The 23,818-nt window shown below is 43.1% G+C and overlaps 1 protein-coding gene across 1 annotated transcript in view; it reads right to left on the bottom strand.

The window, feature by feature from the left end:
* The window catches only part of OSBPL8 (oxysterol binding protein like 8), a 943,374-nt gene that overhangs the window by 740,525 nt on the left and 179,031 nt on the right, over positions 1-23,818 (bottom strand). The window contains exon 3 of the mRNA XM_069229570.1: positions 2,506-2,602. Within this exon, the coding sequence (XP_069085671.1) occupies positions 2,506-2,547 (42 nt within the window). The 5' untranslated portion in view covers positions 2,548-2,602. The remainder of the gene's footprint in view (positions 1-2,505; positions 2,603-23,818) is intronic.

Raw genomic sequence — 23,818 nt, 5'->3', positions numbered from 1 at the left:
AAGATGGGGGCATGGAACAAAATCAGAGGTTGAGGGTGGGGTCTACCTTTCAAAAGCATGCTATACACATTGAATACAATTGGGTATATTGTTATCATTCAGTGGGCCTTAAAAAATGTAGGCAAAGACCACCTTTGAAACCAAAAGTATACTTATCAGTGAGCTGCCCAGAATTTGAACAATTACTGGGGTTCAGTGCCCTTGTGAAGTAGGCCCGGTTCCCGGAATTTATATCTGGAGGGGCCAAGGGTGCATTTGGGTGGGCCAATGTGTGCCGCATTTTCCTCAATTCTGGAGGTAGCCTACAATCTGGACTCTGGTGCCACTGCACCTGCTGCATCATAGGCAGGTAAACCCCTGCCTTCTCTTCCCCAACACACACCTACCCATTGCAGCTTGCCTCAGACATGAGCTAAGCTCGCTGTCGGGCTGTGTTCTTTTTAGGGGCATGCGTGCCCAGAGTTTTGTCTCAGAGTAGAAAAAATGGGAAAATCATCTAAAGGCGATATTTTTCTCCCTATCAGTACACAATTAAATCAGCTATTATAAAATGTGTTCTTCTAGGGATTTCTCATTGAACCCTGAATGATAATTAAAGTAAAAAAAAGTGAAACAAAAAAAAAAATATATATATATATATATATATATATATATATATATATATATATATATATATATATATATATCACATTTGCCGACATGGAGGGAGGAAGCACTTAACATGTACTTTCTCTGTGGCTTCTTTTGCGGTTACTGGAAAGGCCAAAGGGCATGCTTGGGTGGGCCTGGCCCACCCGCTAGAACCGGGCCTCTTGTGAAAACAGCTCCGTGGAGTCTATACCCACTGACAGACCTTAAAGTATCAGCTCCTTAAACGTCAAACCCTCAAGTACTAACCCTCCTCGGCCTGTGAACATTCACGTTTGTCATACAGGATACCTTTCTAAGACAAAGTGCATCTGATGCACAACTCGTGTGCAGCTTCTGGGAACAGATACCATCCCTGGTAAGGCTGCCAATACAACATCCAGAGGGTCCAGGGAATAACCACCATCGCGCTCGTAAGATACAAGCACCTTTTATATACAGTGCCATCCAAAGTGTGCCCCGAGTGAGGAGCAAAAAGAAGTCATTATTATTAGTATTGGGTTTTGAAGTCCTGCGCATCTGGTCATGTGATAAGCCGGAGAGAGTATAAGTCTCCCAGGGTAAATAATGTTGAAATGGGTAATTACTTTTTTGTCAAACTACTATGGTGACCACTTTAGCAGAAAAGTATGCATGAGAAATGCAGATGACAACTTACATTTTATCCATCCACGCCGATCAACAACCGCGTTCCTTTCCTCAAATGTGTGTTTTACTTTGATACGATTCACCAGTGCGGAAAATTAAAAGGAATAAAATAACACTCCCGGCCTCTTCTTGTTGCATAATGGTGGCCTTCATACTACTGACGTATTTCCGTTTCACTTTAGTGAAATGGGTGCATCAGTCACAAGTGGATAAAAAACATCAATTGATATGGTCCAAGGGTCCATATAAGCGAATGCTAAGAAATGTGATTTGCGTTCATCAGCATTCGGTTTTGCCCTTCCTGGAGGGGAAAGGGCGGGTATGTGTGTGTATGTACACATTGAGCACGTGCCGGTGTACGTTTGGGTGTTTACGTGTGCCTCGCTTCCGTTTTCAGCTGGTATATATCGTTCGGTTTCCTTTGTTTTAAACCTATGTGAGTGTTCCTCTACTGTCCCAAGACACCGCGAGTAAACTGGCTGGTCTCCTTTGGATCATTCCCTATAGTTAAATGTCATGCTGCCACGACGCACGCATTAAATGAACAATACTATGAGTTTAATAACTGGGCCTGTGACACAGAAGCACAAAGCTACAAACTAACTGGCACATCTAAACTCATCTCGACACCATAATGTCACAGGCTTGGTTGGCAGGCGGGACATTAAAACTATAGATTTTTAATGTATTTTTATTTGTTGTCCCTGCCAAAATAATTTCCTCTCAGTGACTTTCAGAAGCGTGCACAAGACCGTCTCCCTTTAACCCATAACACCTCTGTGGAGAAGCTCGGGAGGCATGTTTAACTCAAGCAGACACTGGCAGAGAAGCGATGAACGCACAACGTCAGCTCAAGGCACATGTGGCGTCCACTTGTGACAACAGGGGCCTGACTGTTTTGGACCAGTTGAGTGCACGCGCCCCTGTCCCCACAGCATCTGCTACCACGGGATTACAGAACAGGCTGACAGCTATAAAAATAGAACGTTTGATCAGGCACAGCTGTATGCGGTTTTATAGAGTGACTCTGAAATCACTGCACTGGTACCCACCACACACAGCACCGCCTCGCCTGAACACACCGGTCGATACCGCAACATGGAACTGCACGGTGTCCAACACCAAGAGCTTGTCGCGGCACTTTCCCCGGATGCACACAACACACAATGCAATGCGTCAGTCGACCAGCAGACTTTGGCAGTAACTCACCGAAGTTCTGTCCGCCTCGGCGTCCGCGGCGGCCGTCTCCATGTCCTCGGTGCTGTGCTCGCCGGCTAGAGCCCTGCCATGGTACCAGCGCGGAGCCCTAGGAGAGAGAGAGGCACGGGTGTCAGGAAGCCCAAGATGCGCCGTGCAGCAGGCAGCGCGCACACTCAGACTGGAAATAACCTCCCAGCAGGCCAGCCTGCCTCAGACGGCCTCGTCACAGGAAGCGCCAGGGCCTCCCCTCTCCGCTCGCGGCAAGCGCGCCTGCTGCTGCTGCCGGCAGATAAAACATCTGCTGCCCCCAAACTCCCCCATCAAACATCATCGTGGCTGAGATTTATTTGGGAAGCAATCCTTTACGTGCACTGGGAGATTAATGCAGCTCTCTGCGGCTAGGCCAAAGTTAAATACTGAAACATCCCGCATTTCAAATGGCAATTAACACTACCCACTTACGCCGTTTCTAGGCGCTTACATTCCTATGGAAGGGAAGGAAGGCGCCAAGAGTCAGTGAGTTCCTCAGGATCACATAATTCGGTCTTTGGGGTGTGGGAGTCTCAGAGTAAGAACTCCAGTTTCCGAGGAATTTCACAATAAAAAAACCCATAGCATCTCAAACACAAAAGGTATCTTCTTAGTTTATCATGTCCAAAAAGGTTTGGAATACTGATTTTATGCTGGAAGTGAAGGACTCAATGTTCGGAAATTGTTCCCACCCCTTTACTCACGAAAACATTTTCCTTTGATGCAGTCATGGGATGTAGCAGAATCGTATGGCACATTTTGTGATAGTATGACTTAATTATTTTGTAATTTTTATCCAGTGTTAACATTGCCCTAGCAAAGATTTCGGCTCGTTAGTGCCAATTTAATATCCAAACAGCAATAAACTACGGAAGGGTGCAGGAGTGGCTCCTCCACTACCCCCCACCCCCAGAAGCAGGAGCTGCAAAACTTTTATAGAAACAACATAATAAACTCAGTTTATTATGTTGTTTCTGTAAAAGTGGGCGGGCCACAAGCATGACATGGACGGAGGGGGGAGTGCTCCATGCGCAATGTTTGGCCGGCCAAACACACATGCGCACAGTTCTCACTCCAGCCCAGCAACCCGGTTGCTGGGCTGGAGAGAGCCTGCACAGCCTTCCATTCCAGTCTGCCTGTGTGCGCCCAGGCTGGTTGCTCCTAGCCAATCCTGACGCTGCTTTGAGCAGCGTCTGGATTGGCCGCAGGGCAGGCTGGGAGCCTGTGCCTGCCTGCAGCCTGCGACTGAGGAATAGAGCGCCGCAGAGAGGGAAAAAAGGAAAGTTAATTATTATTATTATTTTTTTGTTCCCCCCCCCCCCGTCCTACTGGCGTCCACTTTCCATCCCGCGAGCCGCGACTGGAAGGGTGACCAGTAAGCCTTTGTAAAGGACCTTCCACTGCATGACAACACATGTTGATGCTTCTTTATTTAGTAAGTTTTGGCCCGTCTGAGATAGGTACATTTTTTTAGTTAAAATGTGCAAATTATGCAGCAAATTATGGAATATGTGGCAAATACAGCAAATTCATAACAAAGAAGAAAGCGCCACTACAGCAGAGTTGCATATTTCCAGTGGCCCTGGCATAATTAAGAATTCAGCTGCAAAAAGAATACTTAGAGCTACTGTCGAATACCACAATACAGATGTAAGTAAAAAGACATTAAAAAAATAGATAAACTCACATTATACCGTATGACAAAAACTCTCATTTTGCTGTGTGTCCCATCTAGGGCTAAATGGATACTATAATTTTATAACTTCAACAAACCATATTTCATGAGATCATTTACATATTTCGTCAATATTTTATTATAAAGCATCAATACAATCAACCAAAATACTATACAATAATAACTGGAAAACATCTGCACACTTTTTTTTTTTTTAAATAGAACCACCCACAAAGAAGATAAGCAAAGACAACCACTCAATCCTCAATCATACAAAAGCCATAAATAGATCAACATACTTTAATATAATCAATATATATATATATGATATAATAACATAATATTAGTATATTTATATACAAAAAGCTATAAAACCCAAAGCCTAATTTCACATTGTTGGTATAAATAAATAAATAAATACAAGAAACTGTAGGAACCCAAAGCCTACGCGCGTTTCGGTTTTCCTCTCATTAGAGGCCACCTTCATCACGGCGGTTCCAGACCACAGGTTCACATGTGGGTACAACGACCGTAGATGCGACAGACGTACAGAGTAATACGCCAATTTCCTGAAATATCACCACATCGATAGAAGATATCTTCCAGATATGTATAAATAGATTCCTTCAAAGGGAGAGAAACAATTCTCAAATATGATAGAACCAAATTCCTCAAGTTGTGTAGAAAACGCCATAGATTGTGATATCAGATTATCTCCAGATGCAATGGCTATTCTGAGGGTAGGAATACACCGGACGATAATATGAAATGCATCTCAGTGTAGCGGACGCGCTCACCATCATGTCGGTTAAGAACTGCAAAGTAATGGAGCCATCCTTTTGAAGAAGTTATACCCTCAGAATGGCCATTACATCTGAAGATAATCTGATATCGCAATCTATGGCTGGCTGTTTTTCCACATGTAGAAGTTTTAATCAAAGATATTTAACCACAAGCAGAGATCAGTTGATTAAATCCATCCCCTACATAACAGATTAGTAATTGCATCTTGCATGTATAAGAATAGGTATTTTGCCTTGCAATGTGATGGTAACAAATATATAAGTAAATGAATAAATACGTAACATCTCTGAGGTATGTCAGCAAAGGTTATATATACACATATATATCCACCTGACCCCCCCCAAAAAAAACTAAGTTTGAAAGGGAGTTACAGTTGCCTAATCTTAACAGGGGTTCCCCATAAAAACTAAAGTCACAAAATTCAAGTTTAGGTGCAACCATTAACCAGGTTATTATCCGGCCATACACTGTCAATCTCCATTCCTACCCATTATCACTTCAGAAAGCTTGAAATAAGATGTGTTTGAGTCATTGATTATTGTTCTAAGTTTGTAAAAGGACGCATGATCACGTGACTGAGTTCTTGAGAGGTCAGGTTTAAGCACGGATAAAATTGGCAAAACTATAATGAGTTCTTTGTATATGGTGATGGCTGTAGGGCTATATGATTTTTGTGCACATGTACAATGGTGGGTGTGCGGATGTCCAATGGTAAGTGTGTTGGCTTACAATGGTAGGTGCATGTACATGTCAGACATGGGGTAATTAATAAGGGAGAGGGAACCACTACTAACTCAATGAACTCACTCTTGTTAGGTCAAAACACTTGTGAGCAAATCTCTGTTCCACCCCAGATAGCTATAGCACAATCAGTAGGCAATCCCCAGAGAAGCGCATGCTATGTTTAAGCAGTATGAACAAGTCCAAAGTAAAGTACACAACACAATAAAATTCCCAAACCAAGTTATAAAAAGAGAGAAGCATTTAATAGGCAACCAGAGTCATGAATTTTTAAAGTTTAAGGCACAAAGCCCCTAGAAGAAGTAAAGCACCATGGAAAAATAACAGTTCGTAGTGGATTGGAACCTATGTACAATTTCAGGCCAAATGCAGTAGAGTAGAGGACAGATGCACCAAGTGGGTCATCGCAGTCAAACATTTTATCATCCAATTTAGTTTCCAGCAACCAGTCCTCCAGCACCTAGCTCCTCAGGACAGGTTACTTGGCACCAAGTCTCTCACCAGACAGGTCTCCTGCAGAGTCTAGTCATCTGGACTATCTAGTAGTCAGGATTCCTTCGGTTTTGCATGTTCCTGAATCAGGTAATCAGGAGGCCAACCACTTGACCATTGAAGTGCAGTTCCAGTCCCTAGGAGCCAGCAGGATTCAGTAATCCTCCAGTCCTTGTGCAAGCCATTTTCTTCCAGCAGAGCCTTCTTTAAATGGAGACTTCCCAGTTCCAGGAATATTCTGAGGAGGTGGTATTTGGGGTGTCAGATGTATACTGTGTACTAGCATGTGAATGGAGAAAATGAACTACCCAATCCCAACTATTTTCTCACAGTCCCTTATGGACCTTATGGACAGTGAGCTTCAGAAACTCAAAACCAAATGGCAAAGACAGATAAATGGCACATCCTCATCAGCGTTTGCCCAAGGAGTGCTGATATGAATAGCACTAGGTGTACCTTGATGAACCCATTTGGCTCGAGGAACTGCAAACAGCCATTTCTCAGACAGCCTGGAACAAAATACCTGGCACAGAGGGCCTGCCGAAAGAGTACCAGGTGACATATTCCACACTCCTTAACCAACGCATTTTGGAAGGGTTTAACAAGGTGTGGAAGCATGGGGAGGTCCCTCAATCGCAGCATGAGGCATTACTTGTAGTGCTACCTAAATCGGGATGCGATCCAATGGATGTGCGCTCATGTAGACCGCTATCCCTCCACAACCTAGACTATAAGATACTGGGTAATATCATTGCGAGTACACTAGAGCATGAAGACCAGTCCGGATTCATTCCGGTTCGCAGCACATTTTTTAATGTTAGGCGGCTTCTGCGTATCATACATGATACCCCACCAGCGGCGTGTGACCAGGTTGTGGTATCACTAGATATCTAAAAAACATTTGATACCCTCAGATGGGGATTCCGGTTTGCAACCCTACGTCATATGGGCTTTGGCCCAAGATTCTTGATATGGATTCACACTTTATATTCTAATCCAACGGCCAGAGTAAAAACAGGTCCACTGATATCCAACAGTTTTCTGATCTCCAAGAGTACTAGGCAGGGGTGTCCGCTCTCACCATCAGTCTTCGTGATTGCTAGAGAGCCTCTAACCTAGCACCTGCGCTTGCACACTCAGCAATGGGGTATCCAAGAACTGGACACATCATATTTTATCACTTTATGCTGACGATGCACTGATATACTTAAGAAACAGCAAGACCTCTTCTCCACGACTTGATGGCTCTCTTGGACACTTTTGGGAAAATCTCAGGCGCTCTTCAGTCTATTTGTGGGTTTCTCCACTTCTGGTGTCCCCACTAGGAACAGTGGTGGTAGCTAAGTTGCTGATACTTCCTACGCTGATGTATTTCTTCGCAGCATTGCCAACAGTAATTCCCAAGAGCTTCTTTCAGGAACTGAATGGCTTACTGCTAGAACTAATTTGTGTGTGTGTGTGGGGGGGGGGGGGGGGGGGGAGGAAAATGGACCGACGTCGAGTTACACTGGCTACCACACAACACGCTCCTAGAAGGGGGCCTGGGAGCACCCAACTTCGAACTCCATTATGCTGCAACACATCTATAATGGCCTCTACGCGGGCTCAGTTAATACCCCAATGCGGAAAAAAAGAGATGGTGCGTTGGTGGGCATGACCAATGAAAACCCCAGGCTGACCGGCCGCACACGTCCTCCACTTAAAGGAACAAACTTGATGTGGACAGCCTAGATATGCTGGGACCGATTTGTACAAAGCAAGTCTTGCATTTCCCCATATTCTCCCATGATTCCCATAACCCAAATACTGGGGAAACCTGCCTTGGCTGCAAGTCAAAACTTGGCCCCTTGGACAGAACCATGGACGGTGACGACAGGGGACTTCTTTGATGATGGATCCTTTATGTCCTACAAAGACATTCTGGACATTTCTTCCTTGGGCCCAGTTAATTTCCTAACCTATCATGCCATTCGTCATTTGCTGCGGGACACTTGGGGCACCAGCAATGCAGAACCACCACAATCGCCCATCCTCCACATACTATTATTGTCCAGAAGAGGACTATCTCACTATTATATGAAGACCTTCCCGTGAGCACCAATGCGACTATAGAGGTAGCACTTACCAGGTGGAATGCTGTCCTCCCACAACCATTAACCTGAAAATATGGACAGGTGCTCCCCAACAGGTGAAGGTGGCTTCCCATAATCCTGGATTCCGCTTTACTCAGTTCAACTACATACATCAAGCATATTGATCCCCTCAGCACATTAAAAGTTTGTTTCCTACATCTGTGCCTGAGTGCCCAAGACTAGGTGAGGCCAGGTTTTACCACATGGTGTGGAATACCCCCTGCTGCAGCGCACATGGCACACAATTACTGCTCAGACATCTGAAATGACAGAACATCCACAGACCCCTACCCCTGAAACATGCTTTTAGGAGTCCAGCCAAGGGGGACAAATATCTTCACAGGTTTGTTCACTTAGCGCTTATTTTGTTTAGAAGGCAAATAGCTATGCAGTGGAAGGCACTCATGGTGCCGTATACCTCCAAATGGTACTACACTGGGCAATGAAGGAAGCAAGTGTATTGAGATCCCTGCGTGACAGGGACCGGTTGTGCCAGGAAGCAAGTGTTGGGATATTTTTGTAGTGAATGCTGAGGCTAAAAATGACTTTTGTCCACGTGAGGAAGGGGGCTGCTTAATACTACAGAGATATACCATCTCAAAACGACACAATCTCATATAACAGAGACAAGGTGCTGTCCCCACCACCGATATCGAACTAGCACTGTCTGCAACCAGTGGTGTGCGGTGTTATGTGGGGTGGATCCTCCCCTATTCGAGTCCAAAACTGTTCATCTTTAACCAAGATACACATTACTCCTGCTCCCAAATAACTCACTCAACCATACTCCCGCAATCCAACACGCCTGGTGCTCCTCCCTCAATGTTCCTCCATATAATACCCACTAAACTTAAGTGTATTTATAGGAATATGAACACTGCAATATCTGCTGTGAAACATACTTGTACGAATATACTGTTTTTGTAATAAGATTGTGTAATTCATGAACAAACGGGGGTCTCTTTCTTGGTCTCCCCCAGTCCCCCTCATGGCTGCATCCCTGAATCTGACATTGTTACTGTTGTAAAATAAAATAATCAAAATGGATTTTAAAAAAACTAAGCAGATAAGAAGCAAAATCCACGGAAAAAAATAGGCATGTATAAAATTACTTAAATGATCATGAGGAATTACTTTCTTGGATGTGAAGTAATGGAACAATATGGGTGTCTTTAAATTACCTTCTTATGAGGCTACACATCTTTTACTTCTGACCAGCATCTTATATGGAGAGAACATGCAGTGTAAATATGTATATAAAATGTACATTTGGGTAAAAAATGACCATTGTCCCTTGAAAAGGAGATGTTTAGAAAATAAACCAAGTACTAAAAGAAGACACAAAATACAAGGGAATGCATGAGCCAAACAACCTAAAAAACACACAAATTATCTTAAAAAATGAAATACAAGGACTCCTGAGCATGATGAATCTATTTTGATGCACAATATGGTGAACTTGTGTGAATAAAAAAAGAAAAATGATTTATCAACAAGTACTGCTTATGGTTCTAAGGCTAATTAAAAGAGTAAAGGTAATATTGTGTGTTGCCTTTCTTGAGTATGTCTCAATGATAAATTATAACTCAATAGCGACTGGTACTAAAATGCACAGAGTCATAAAGCTAGCAAAAAATGACCCAGGAAAAGACAAAAAATCTGGGGTGGCCAGGCAGAGTTGCTACAGGATACACGTTAGTGAGTGTGGGTGTATGAACACCTTGTGTGGTTGACCGATTGGCAGTGGGTGCGCATGTACTGGCGGTTGACATATTAATGGTGTTTGTGCAATGGTTGTGGTTGGTGTGGACATTTGAGGGTGAGTGTATAAAGTATATCAATGACTATTGTGGCCTTCACACAGTTATCACAAATAACACACCTGCTACAAGCTCAAAATATAATACTCACCCTTCTCCTAAACAAAACAACACCACCACCACTAACACACTTTTTCTAAATTAGCAGCTTATAAATGCTCAATCACTCTAAAAAAACAAGCACCACATCTACGACCTGCTCACGGACACACAACCTGACTTACTATTCATAACAGAATCATGGTTGGGAGATGAAATGGCCCCAGTGTTGCATAAAGCCGTTCCTCTGGGCTATCAAACCATCACACAAAACTGTATAGGCAAAAGAGGAGGTGGACTAGCAATAATATTCAAACAAGAAATAAGTCTCAGTAAAATAGACAACTTTTCCATATAAGGTTGTGAAGCCCTCCTCACCAGATGCCACCCTGCTCCAACTTCCTCCTGTAACTTTCTCCTCCTTTACAGACCTCCACCTAACAACGCAACATTCCCAGATGCTTTTCTAGATACAGTCTCAAACCTATGCATTCTTGGGGACCTAAATATTTGGTTTGACAAACCCAATATGCCCCATCCGAAAGTTATCACCACTGGCCTTGTCACATTGAACCTACATCAGATTGTACACGATCCCACACACATCGCTGGACACATCCTAGATGTCATTTTTGTTAAGCCTGAACTGGTTACCGTTCATAACATCACACCAATCACATGGTCAGACCACAATTTGATAACTTTCCGACATAAAACACCACAAATCAACACACCCCACAACTACTTACAAACATGCACCTATAGACCATTGAGCAAACTCAATTTTGATGAGTTAGAAACCCAACTAACAACCAACAAAAATCCAGATATAATTAATTCTGTTCCAAAACTTTATGAGTGGCTACAGGAAGCTTTCGATATCCTAATACCACTCAGAAAAACTAAACAGGACAAAAGAAAACCAACACCTTGGAGAAACCCAGAACTTAGAAAGATAAAGCAACAAATCAGAAGGTTGCAGTGGACCTGGCTCAAAACAAACAACATTCAAGACAAACTTCAGCTACACAAACTTAACAGACTATACAAATCATCAATCAAAAAATCTAAAAAAGCTACTATTCAGACAGAATACAAAATACAAAATCTGAAACCAAATTTTATAAAATTCTCAATGAATTTCAAAAACCTAAATGCATGGAAGGAAATCATCCCACTACTCAAGATTTCACAAACAACTGGCAACTCATTTCACAACCAAGGCAGACACATTGGACTCCTATTTAAAGCAGAAGAAAACTACCAGCGCCAACCCCTTTCCTAAAACCCCCTCTGAGAATAAACCAACCCAGCTTCTACAGTCCTTCAAACAAATATCACAAGGTGAATTTATGAATTTGGTCAAAGCAAGCATGCCTTCTGGTTGCCCTTCTGACCCTTGTCCACCACACACCTTCAAGAACATTCTTTTATCTACTTCTGCCAACACACCTGTAAGAAGAATCATCAACAACTCCTTAACTACAGGAACTTTCCCTGAAGACCTGAAAAAGGCATACATACGTCCGTTATTAAAGAAAACAAACCTAGACCTACAGGACCCCAACAACTACAGACCAATCACAAATGGACCTTTCCTGGGCAAACTGATAGAAACAGCAGCGTTCGCCCAGATGTCACAATTCATTGAAGACAATTCCAAACTTTCAGACTACCAAACTGGATTCTGCCCAGGAAGAGGCACTGAATCAGCACGCATAGCAATCTAGGATGATCTTAAAAACACAATCGACCGCAATTGAGTTGCTGCACTACTTCTCTTGGACCTCTCGGCTGCCTTTGATACGGTTGACCATGACACCCTAATTCAAAGACTCCACGCAGATGGACAAATTAGCACGAACAAGCTTCATCACCTTGAAGACTTTGCGACACAAACTTCCCCCTTCTCGGATTTCCACACAAGTTGCAGGCTACTATCTCTCTTGTACTATCGAAACTGGATTATGCCAATGCCCTCTACCATGGATCATCTCTATCTAATAGAGAAAAAATGACGTGTTCAAAACTCCTCTGCCAGGCTACTATTACATGTAAAGCCACAAGCCCACATCTCCCCTGCTTTGAGAGCACTACACTGGTTACCTGTTGCCAGAAGATCCATCTTCAAGCTGCTCTGTATCACCCACAAAGCTATACACGAAACAGGACTGCTTTTTAATCCGAAACAAAATAACCAACTACATTCAGCAAAGAAACCTCCGCTCAAGACTGGCACCCCGCCTTAGAAAACCACCATACAAGAAAAAGACTATAGGTGGTACTTCCTTCTCTGTTCAAGCAGCCAAACTATGGAATTCATTACCCCCAAATATAAAATCCACAGATAACTATCTTGTCTTCAGAAGACTACTCAAGAGTTGGCTCTTTCCTTCATAACCACCATATACAAACCGAAATGGACTGCGTATGCCTGTCTTGATAAATATTTTTAATCTGAGTATGTGTATATTCTAGCTATGTATAGTTGTTTAGGAAATATGTACCGCTACTATGTCATAATAATAAATTACACACATAATCTTTAAACCTGTTTAACAAATGTATATTTACTCAGGATTGAATATGTATATGAATATATATATACATATATATATATATATATAGGTGTATAAATAAAATCTAGAAATAAAACTCAAATTATAAAATCAGTAAATTAAAGTAAAAAAAAAAAAAAAATGGTTAAAAAAAAAAATTACAAAAAATATATATATATATATATATATATAAAAAATATAAATAAACATAATATGAAATTACTCTCTTGTAAACTTTACTGTCTACCCATCACCATATGTCATGTCTCTATCAATCATCCTCCATCCCCACTCCGACTCATCCCAAACCCATTCTACTACTTTCATCTCCAAAATAACCCTGCCTATGCTCTTCCCTCTTCTTCCACATCTAGCTCACCCAAACCTCACTTTACTACCATGATCTCCCAAACAACCCTAATAAATTCTCCCTTATTTATCTCACCTTGACTCATCCAAAACCCCTCCTGCTACTATGGTCTCCCTAACCCTTTCCACAGACTCTTCCCTCCTCCATCTCTCCTTTACTCATCCCAAACCTCATCCTATTACTATAAACTCCCAATTAACACTTCTGGATTCTTTCCTCCTCTATCCCTCCATTACTCTAGTCAATCCAACTAATAAACTCACATATCCTCTGCTCAAATTAACTCACAAAAATACTGAAACTGAACTCATATTTCCCTATACTACTCCACCACTAATTCCTCTTGGGTTCCAGAGTAGCGTGCTACTCGCCGAAAGGGGGTAGTAAGCTCTATATAAATACTATTACAATACAATACAATGGGCATAAAAAGGATGGCTTTAAGATTGTCTGATTGATACACCATGTAGGCATATACTAGTTGTTATGTAGACACCTAATAATGCATGTGTCTCATATAAGATAGTTGGTGTGTTGCTATAAGATAGTGGGGTGGAATCCTGTGAAGGTCAGTGTTGGCATACTGCAGTTGGCTTGTTGGCATATGATGTTGGTTGTGTAGAAATATGTGAAGGGTGTGTTTGCTCATGAAAGTGCGTGTGCTGGTGGATGACAAATGGGCATTCTGGCATAGGATAGTGGGTGTTGCAGAATGAAGGCCGATGTGTTGCCACACAATGTGCACTGTCTGACATAACATGGTGGCTACGTTGGTACAGTATGTTGGGTGGTTGTACTTATATATGATGTTGGATGTATAATGTGGGTATGTGGACATATTATGTTGCTTGTGTTGTATGATGTGGTTACGTGTCAGTATGATGGAGAGCGTGCAGCCATATAATGGTGGTTGTGTGGACGTATGAGGATGAATAATCGTGTATGAAAGTGGCTGTTATAGAATAATGGTATGCGTGCTAGCCATTTGTGTGAGCTGTGTGTGAACATATGATGTTGAGTATGTGACTTGTGCTGCAGCACGGTGGGTGTGTTGGTGCGTGATGATGGTTGCATGTATATAAGAGGAGGGTGAGTGGGGATGTATGATGTTGCTGACCTGCTCCAAACATTAGTAGGAATATCCTTTTTGAGTGATCAGTGAACATACATGCTTCATTACTATTGTCTGAAATCCGCGAGATTATGAGTAATCGTGAAAATATACATTCTTTTATATGTGCACCGAACTCTCAAATTGTCACGAAAGCGGCAGAATAGATTTTCACCAAACCAAGGAAATGTGTGAAGGACGGAAAGGCTGCTGTTCAATATAGCCTGGTGACTATTTGTTCAGCGGTTGCTTAACTATGAGCACATAAAAAAATCTCCTGTGGGAAATGACATCTTTTCCTAGGGTGAGAAAAATGAAGGGAGGCCTATCTTTACAACTTTTAAACCGTTTGACTCATCTGTGCCAAACTATTGCACACACTTAGGTCTTCTATGGAAAATTCTAACTGCCAAGTTTAGTGTACATTTGTCAAGGGTGCAAAATCCAGTTTCCTAAATTACCAACCTAAATTACCAAAGCATGAATACATCTCTGTAATATATTTAATTTCGATCGGCATGTAAAGTAGGATGGGATAAAAATCCTACCGTATTGTTCTTTTTCAACATAAACTGTGCTCATGTGAGAAAACATACGATGAAGCACAGAAAAGAACAGTCTTTTGTACACTGTTGAAGGGTTTGTGTGACTTTCTTGGAGTCAAGCTGCACGCAAGAACCTAATAGGCTTTTTGGCACTATTTCCTCAATTTCTGCTGGTTTAACAAAGTTTATACCAAATTTTTCGGCAGAAAAGAAAGGAACACCTTTGTAGCTAAAAGCAAAGGTAACCCAAGTAGGTCATTATAAGGCATAAAGCCATGTGCCAATACAGCCGCTCTCGGTTTCAAGATACAAAATATTTCATCGACCCAGCACAGAGGAGCCCCCTGATGTGAAGAAACTGATGAATGTTCTTTCAAATAAATGAAAGCGTCTCTAAGGGCGACGACGAGGATCTAAACTCAGATTATACCTACTCCAGCAGGCACGTTACTGTGACCCATACTATTACCTCTAAGAGCACAAATGGGCATTAACTGTGCTGCTGGTGCAGTTTAAAAAATCCTCTCAAAGTGAGAGGATAAAAAGGTTCAGGAGGACGTCTATGCTCAGAGGATTAACATACCACTGACACAGCTGATGCAACGCATGAGGGCCACGTGAAACACAAACTGTTCATTATTCCAGGCCTTCCACCCGTACCTCATATTGGTGCACTGAAGTTGTAGGGATAAGACAGAAGCTGTTGCTTGGACGGGATCTTAGCCACACACATGATTAATACATATAGAGAGGAACGACACAAGAACATAGGTAACAAAGACCAAAGTGACAGGATTTTTTTAGATGGAATTGTACGTCACTTTGACAGAGTAAATCAGTATCTAAGCAGCATTTTCCAAGTTACCCTGGAAAAAGCACCAAAAGCTGCAACGGTTAGCACAATGAGCTTTAGGAGCAGCCACTCATTTCAACAAGGTGTAAAGTAGGTTAGAAAATTTAAGTTACGATCTTTGGAATGAAGCTCCAATTAACTGTGCAGTCAACAGTTCATAAAGCATGATAACTTGAGCCCTAAGCAGCACTTCAGAGTGGGGCACCTTTTTCATCTTATTTTTTAATGTCTCCATCATTTGTATCATAAAGCACATTGCTTAGTGAGTACACTTCTTTAGAACACACAAAAAATATATCTGCAGAATAAATGTGTTGATTTGGTTTTAATCAATGTGTTGATTTGGTTTTTTTTCAAAGTCGTAGCACTTAGAATCTTGGAGGCTGGAGTACCTTCAAGGACTTCAAGTATTTTACAGAGCACAGACGCTCACATTATATCTGCTCAAGACTGGGTGTTGAGACTGCCTATCCATTCAATCTTTGGCCTCTCCACTAGTCAATAGTGAAAGTAGGCTTAACTGTAGTGGGAGTTACAGAAATAAGTAACTAGATTGTAGGAGATACCGTGCAAGTCAGTCAGTCATAAGCTTTATTTCGGCAAAGTGCCATAAATGAGCAAGTATCATAAATACAACCATCATAAATACAATATATACTACATATAAGACAATGCTAAAAACAATAAGTATGAAATTACATTAAAATTATAAATAAAACCAAGTAAAAGCATTCCAAAGAACATTGGAACAAAACCATAGCCAAATTGTGAACAATTAAAATCAAGGGCAGCGCAAAAATAAATTACAGTATAAAATGAAGTGATATGCCAATCCATCCCCATGGGCATAAAGTGCAAATGGCAGGTAGAAAAGGAAAATATATAGCAGCAGTGTGCCAAGTATGCAGTGGATTAACAATTAGTTGGTTCTGCTTAGGTTACACTTGGTTAAATATGGGCAGACTGAGTTTCTGCCTGATACACCACATAAAATATAAGAACCTACTGACGGCAAAAGCTATGAGTTGGCAGATATCAGTCTGCAAGATACTAAGTGCTTCCTTAAGTGCCTAGGTTGTGGTATACTGAGATTAGCCATTTGGCCCTAGACTTTGAATTCACAGTACAAAAGAAAAAATATATGGACCACTGTTTCAGGGGAGGAACCACAGAATGGGTGATCCCCCTCACCAGCGAAGCGAGGGTGAATGAGTGCAGTGGCAGAGACACAAATCTGAACTGAATAAAAAGCTTCCTAGCTAACATAGGTTAGATCTCGTCAGGATACTGCTCTACCATAAATACTTCCTTCATCAGGAAGAATGTATCCATCAGAGAACCAAGAGAAAACCTATTTAAAAGGGAGTTCAGTTGCTACCATTTGAAGTTACTCTTAAGGGCTGCTTTGGGAATGAGATGATTGCCCCCTGCCCCCAGAGTCCTCCCATAAACTTCAATACCCCATCATCCCGTAAGAATTTCTCCTACATATTAAATCCATGGAAACTCTGGACCCTGGACTTCCAAGGATTTCCTCCAGACCTTCACAGTTGGATCGTAGCTATGGGGTGGCCCAGATTCTTCTCCAATATTGGATTGGTCTAATGCAGAACTCCATAGAGATACGTCTGAGCCCCACATCCAACCTAAGTGGTAGCAAAGGGGTGCTGACCAGGAGAGCCAACAACTGCTGCAAAAAACAATTCTCAGAAATCATCAGGTTATTTGCATCCTTGTGCCCCCATAACAACTCCATGAAGAGCGGCACCAAAGCCTGGAAATTGTATATTTGAATTATAGGAGAAATTGGTCTTGCGTGAGAACCCTGATAAGCGTTTAGCAACTCCCTATAAGATGATCCAATTTAAGTCTATGCCTTGAAACAGGAGTAGCCCACTCCATCTGCTCAGTGAGGGCGATCCCTAAATGCTCAAAAGTGTGCACCTGCTCAAGGCAGGTCCCCATCAGGGTAGGATTGGGTCTTGTAATCTGGCAGGGATTAAAAAACATATTCTTGGTTTTAGCCATGTTAATTTCAAGACCCCTCCGTCTGCAAAAGCTATTAAAAGGTGTCAAGGATTTTCTGAAGCCCCATGGGATATTTGAACAATAGGAACGTATCGTTGGCAAACATTAGTGCGGGAACCTTCATATTAGCTAATTTAATGCATCACCCTCACAAAGAATTAGGTGGGCAATCAAATTGCTGACATACAAGGTAAAAAGAGTGGGGGCGAGGACACAACCCTGTCTTAGCCCTCTTTTGACAGGAAAAGGTTTGGTCACCTCACCCAACCAACACCACTTCACCTGTGCAAACTTTTGATTGTGAAGCCTGATGTCGATACCGAGCAAGTTATTTGGGATCCACATATCAGCGAATGCGTACCAGATCATGGGCCTGGAGACCAAATCAAGGGCAGAGCGTAGGTCCACAAACACCATGTACAGGCGTCCACTCTCGAGAATCACTGTTTTCTAATAAAGCAGCTGGAGCCCAAATACAAAGTCAACAAGTGGAGATGCACGGAAGCCCACCTGGAAAGGATAGAGAATGTCCTTAGCCTCCATCCATTTCTGGAGTCTGTCTAAGATGATTCTGCCAAACCGCTTTTGAGAGCTGTTTATAAGCTAATGGGCCATGGTTTGCAGGAGAGAGAGGAGAGCCCTTCTTATAGAGTGGCATAATTTCCAATCCTGCCGAATAACGGGTGTCCCACTCATTACTGCATTACAGAATAGAGTGAAAAGCGCACCACAAGCCTTTAGCTCAGCAAGGAACAGATCACCCGGGATCTTGCCCAACCCAGGTGCTTTGTTGGGAACGATCATCTTAATTGCTGGATCATGATAGGGTACTCCACACAACTAAATTCATCACTACACCCTAGCACAAGGGTACCACTTTCAGCTGGGGTGGAAACACTCTTGCCTTCCAACTGCATATACAGACTTCAGAAGTGAGCAACCAGTCAGCTGCGGCAATATTGGTCTCAACTGAGCTGAAGCCCTTTTTATTCCCGAGGCTACGATGTTCCAGAAAGTATGTTAGTCTCTCTCTTTAGCAGCAACCAACAAACCATCCTTTGGTTCCATTCTTTTTTTGCTTCAAAGACTGCTTTTTTTTTTTTATAAGCTGCCCTCTTAAGAGGAATCACCCCTCTATCCGGTTGCTTAATAGAAGAGATTAGGGCACCCTTATCAATTCTGCAGGTTCACCTGAACCAGAATGGGTGGCTTCTCTTACTGTCGTAGTTTGGACTCTTGCTCTGGGCAAGACTGCTGGTTTAAGGACAACAGTACTTTTGTTTGTAGGCGACTGCGTCTTTCCTACAACAAGTCGCAACTGTTATCCCAACCTTACCGGCTCACTAGCAGCACCTCATCAGAAACGCAATAGTAAAAGGTGATTTATGGCAGCCGTTTACGCATGGACTCGAAAATAAGACATCTCAGGGAGTGTCGTGGTTAAACGGAGATGACCCTTTTCTCACAGATATATTATGTCTCATACAAACACAGGCAATGACACAGATGCAGTAAAGTTATAATAGTTTTTTATTTAACATAACTGCAATTTGCGATAAGTTGCATGGACTGCAATGATTAGGATAATGAATATAGCAAGTAACAGTATTGTGAAGACAAGAGTCATTTTTACGAAGACCCCTACCATTTTGCAATACATAGAAAAGATATATGAGATGTAAGATACCCTACTATCCTAAGAAAATGGCCTAACCTCCTACCTAAAGGAGAGCTGGGTTCGTTAAACCTAATCTGCCAATGGCGTGTCCATTAGAGGAGCCCCCAACCCTCGTTACCTTGGAATGAGGTCTCTAACTCAGACTCCGCAGGGACATGAAGGCTGGGTCAGCGTCAAGATGACTGCAGCATCGGTATCAGCGATGGCGGAGATGCCCTTTGGTCGGAATCCCTCTGATTATCTTTCTAAAATGCGATGTATTTATACAGATCTACAAGGTCCCCTGACGTAGGTGTATTCCTAAACAATAGATAACAGGCATGCTTGGGACGGCAATTAATATCAACAATCCCTCGAAAGTATAGAGAGGGAAAATCCCTAAGTGTGAACACCTTCTGTTTGTTTGTTTTTGGTGCTTGATCCTGACGCCTTGGCACGGTGACACTGATAATGTAACTCATAACAAGTGGCCTAACTATAAACAAGGCAGCCATCTTAGCCCATTTAATAATTTATTTCTTCTAAGACAGAGCAAGCTAAGTAGGTTAAAAGTCACTAGGTGACGGGGGCACGAGTCTACAAGCCAGAGGCTAAGCTAACTCCTGCTATCCCATTAAAACGAACTAGGATTCACTACATTACCTGCCGCCGACTTAGAAACCACATAAAAACATTTCTTACGGTCGTCAAAAATTGATTTGTGAATGTCCCCGATTTTTAAGAGGGATGCAGCATGTTTCAATCCCAGGTCCACACAAAGCAGTTTCCCCAGGGATCCCTCCACCAGTCTATATATTGACCCAATCTGCTACTCTAAATTGGCCATGGTCAGCCATTTGACTCTACACCTGATGGTAGCTAATCTGATCCTACTGTTAAAGGAATAGAGGAGATTAGCGGGCCCTCCCTAATCAGGCAGATTCAATGCAAGAACTAGGGCATTATGATCACTATCATATCTAGGTTTGACTACCATGTCAATAATAAAAGATCAAAGCCTAACATCTACCAGGATGTAATCTATAAGGCTAGTGCTTCTAACGCAGTTCAAGGAATGCTTCCCTTCCCTGTCCGAGGAGGTTCTACCATTACAAGCACTAATACGCTGTTTAAGGACTAGTGAGTTTAATTGTAGGGCCAGTGGGACCATTTTCTGATGGAAGACATTTTTAAATCAGGGATGGACCATACTCTGCTTACCTCATTCGATAGATCAGTAATGGTACTGTCCAAGGGCTCAAACTAACAGTTAAAGTCCTCGCCCACAACTTTAAAAGCACTGTGTGCAAAGACTCTAGGTGCGAGGACAGTAACTCAATGGTGGGAGATTCCAATTTATTCCCCATGGGTCTCAAATAAACACTATATATATAGATAGATAGATAGATAGATAGATAGATAGATAGATAGATAGATAGATAGATAGATAGATAGATAGATAGATAGATAGATAGATGTTTTGGGGGGAAATGTTAGATAGACACTTAAGATATCATCTGAAGCAACTGTGATCTCTTTGACAGCGCACCCAGGGAAGCAGTGACCTAAATAATAAGTCCTTCAGATAGTCTACCTTTTCTCATTTTAGTAGCTTCCTTACTAAAATTAGCAAATCCCAAATGGTGGGCCTGTGTTGTTAGCCAAGCCTCTTGAAACAAGCAAAGGTCATGCAGATCTAAAAAAAGATAAAAGTGAGCACAATGTAGTTTAGAGGCCAACCCTGCAATATTCCACAAGAGGACTTTAATAGGAGGAGGTAGGCACCAGGTGGCTCCAGACACATCCACGTTACCTTCGCAACACACATGGCACAGTGCGGATCCGATTCTCAGGACGATGCCCCACCAAGACTCTCCCCCTCTCTACAGCAGCACAGTGGCTGGGCTCACCGGGCACCTAGGATAGATAGTCACCCAATCGTACTGGAACCAAACCCCCAAAACGAAGAGAACTGGGTGTGGAACAAGCCTCCTCCCATAGGGGGTGCTGGCGGTCTACTGGATAGTTACAAGCCCCAGTGCACTGTTCAATGTTGGTTTGGGGATCAAAATAATGGTAGCCCTGTGGCCCGTCTCCATCAACCTGTGATGCTCAACAGCTCACCATCCCCCCCAGCCTCCTGACACTGCCGAACCAGAGGACACCCATCACTGGCAACTGCAGACAGGGTAATACTGTCAACAGCCCCAGTATCAACGAGTCAGTCTACTCCATCAAAGGAGGAGGGAGGAGGTGGGTCAAACTGGTGAGGAATGGGAACGTTGAAAACCACTCTATTATGCTATAAGCCCTCAGGGACTGGGACTATTCGGAAGGGGATAGGAACTGTGATTCCTCTGAGATTGGTTGTGCCTGGTGAAATGGCTGGGTTTGTAAAAGTAGCCCAGAGGCATTAAAGCAATGCCTGACCCACCTTCCTTGTGACACACTGGACCAAAGACCAACCTGTGTACAGATTGAGGATTTCTAAAATGATGCCACAGTCCCCTTGTCAATCCACTGGGCCCAGCCCAATCCAGCCCACCCTGCGAGTGAAAAAAATGTTATTGGCCAAAGAAAGAGAAAAGTCTCTATTCTGTGCAAGCCAGTCCAAAGTTTTGTTTAACAGCTCATCAGGAGATTATCTCTGGTCCTCATGCAGCTGTGGGACACCATTCAAAATTGCCACATAGGGGCAGGATGTGGGAGGTAGATCGAACATTGTCAGTTTCCTACTGCAAGATGGGCTGTAGGACCCAGAGGAACCAGTGATGCCTTCTTTCCGGAGCAGAAGTCTCCATTGACAGTACTTGTTGGTCAAGGGTCCACATGACAGGGGCTTTCCTAATGCTGAATCAGTGCTACTGAGGTCAGGGATACCAGGACACAACAGGTCTCTAAGACCGTGTAGCAATCAAAGGTGCAGTGGACTGGCTCAAGGAAAGTCCTGTGCTACTTGTGGCGACAAGCCCAGGGGTCTTCTAGATGGGAGGCACAATGTTACAAATATCATGAGCCCAAGTTACACAGCCGAAAGGTGCTCCAGAATTGGGGCAAGTGCCACGCACATAATATCCTTGTCTTGAGAGGCTAGGTCCACCACTATAGGGGCCATCCATAGCAGTCAGCAATCACTGCCCTCTCCTACCAAGGTGCTGGATACGGAGGGGGGGGAGCACAGTTAATATCTGCTTGAGAACCGATCTTAGTGAGCTTCTTCAGAGTCACCCTTCTCGTCCTCTCAGAGGCAGTCAGAGATCAACAACACTCCTCATCGGGCACCTCCTGGAGAATGACGACAGATGATGAGCAATGAAGTACGGCACGCTCCTTACCCCTGGCTCTACATATCCCATTAGGTGAGAGAGCGCTAGAACCCAAAGTCAATCTTCTCTCTGCCAGTTCTATATCCGTGGATATAACCCCCACTGCCCTCCGCAGCATCCGATCTAACAAGGTGACTTTGTGAGGAGGGGAGACAGCCTTGGTCCCTGCCCCTTGTCGTTTCACCATGCTATCTGAGGGACCTGGGCGGCTAAGAAGGCACCAAAAATACTACATGCTAGGGCCCAAGGTGTGCAAGAAGACCAATGAGGCTACTTTGTTTCGCCACCGCACAGTGGCCTCACTAGGAAACAGTGGTAAGAAGCTTTGCATGGTGCCAGAGAGTCACAGTGTTTGGCTTCAAGCAGGCCTAGGGAAAAAAGATGGGGAACCCAGGGGCTGTAAGTGTCAGGAACGAAGGAAAGAAAATAAATGTCTCTCACCCAGAAAGTAAAAGCATGTGTAAAGGGAGTGGCCCAACCAAGCCACATCCGGCCACTTCCCCCAGGCATGTCCCCCTCCCCAGCCTTTGAGTGCTTTAAGAGTGATGTCCAATTGGGGTGCAGCCTCCTCAGCCCCAAAGAACCCAGGAGGACGAAGTTGCACTTAGGGTGCACCCAGAGAGATAATAAGGCAAGTAACAAGCCGTGCAACTGAAACTGACACAAATAAGTAATCCAATTGTAAGAAAAGTTTCTCTATTGAGAAGCATACACACTGAACAAAATGACTTTATTAAGAGGCAGCTCTGGACCAGAAATTGATCTAGCAAATTGGTATGGTTATGGTCCCGACCAAAATCCCAAGTCACTTTATCTCACTTCTGCATGGGACTACCATTGTTCAGTAACCAAGAGGTTTGAACCTCTCGCAATTTTTTTTTTTTTTAACTCTTTTTATTGAACAAAGAGGGTTCATACAGTAGAAATACAATAGATCACAGGCGTTACAGTACAACCAACAGTTGGTCCATTGCAACGCAGCATACATTTTACCAATCAAGTACGAATGGCGCTTGTATGACCTACATACAGTTATTATGGTCTCACTTGGGTCCTTCATGCCCCCGCCGCCCTCCCCAATACCTCTCGTAAACCACTTCTTAAACACTGGCCCCTATGGGTCACCCATGCCCCACAACCC

The sequence above is a fragment of the Pleurodeles waltl genome, chromosome 4_1, assembly GCF_031143425.1.
Source record: "Pleurodeles waltl isolate 20211129_DDA chromosome 4_1, aPleWal1.hap1.20221129, whole genome shotgun sequence".
Taxonomy (NCBI): domain Eukaryota; kingdom Metazoa; phylum Chordata; class Amphibia; order Caudata; family Salamandridae; genus Pleurodeles; species Pleurodeles waltl.
This window is presented reverse-complemented; position numbering and strand designations above follow the sequence as displayed.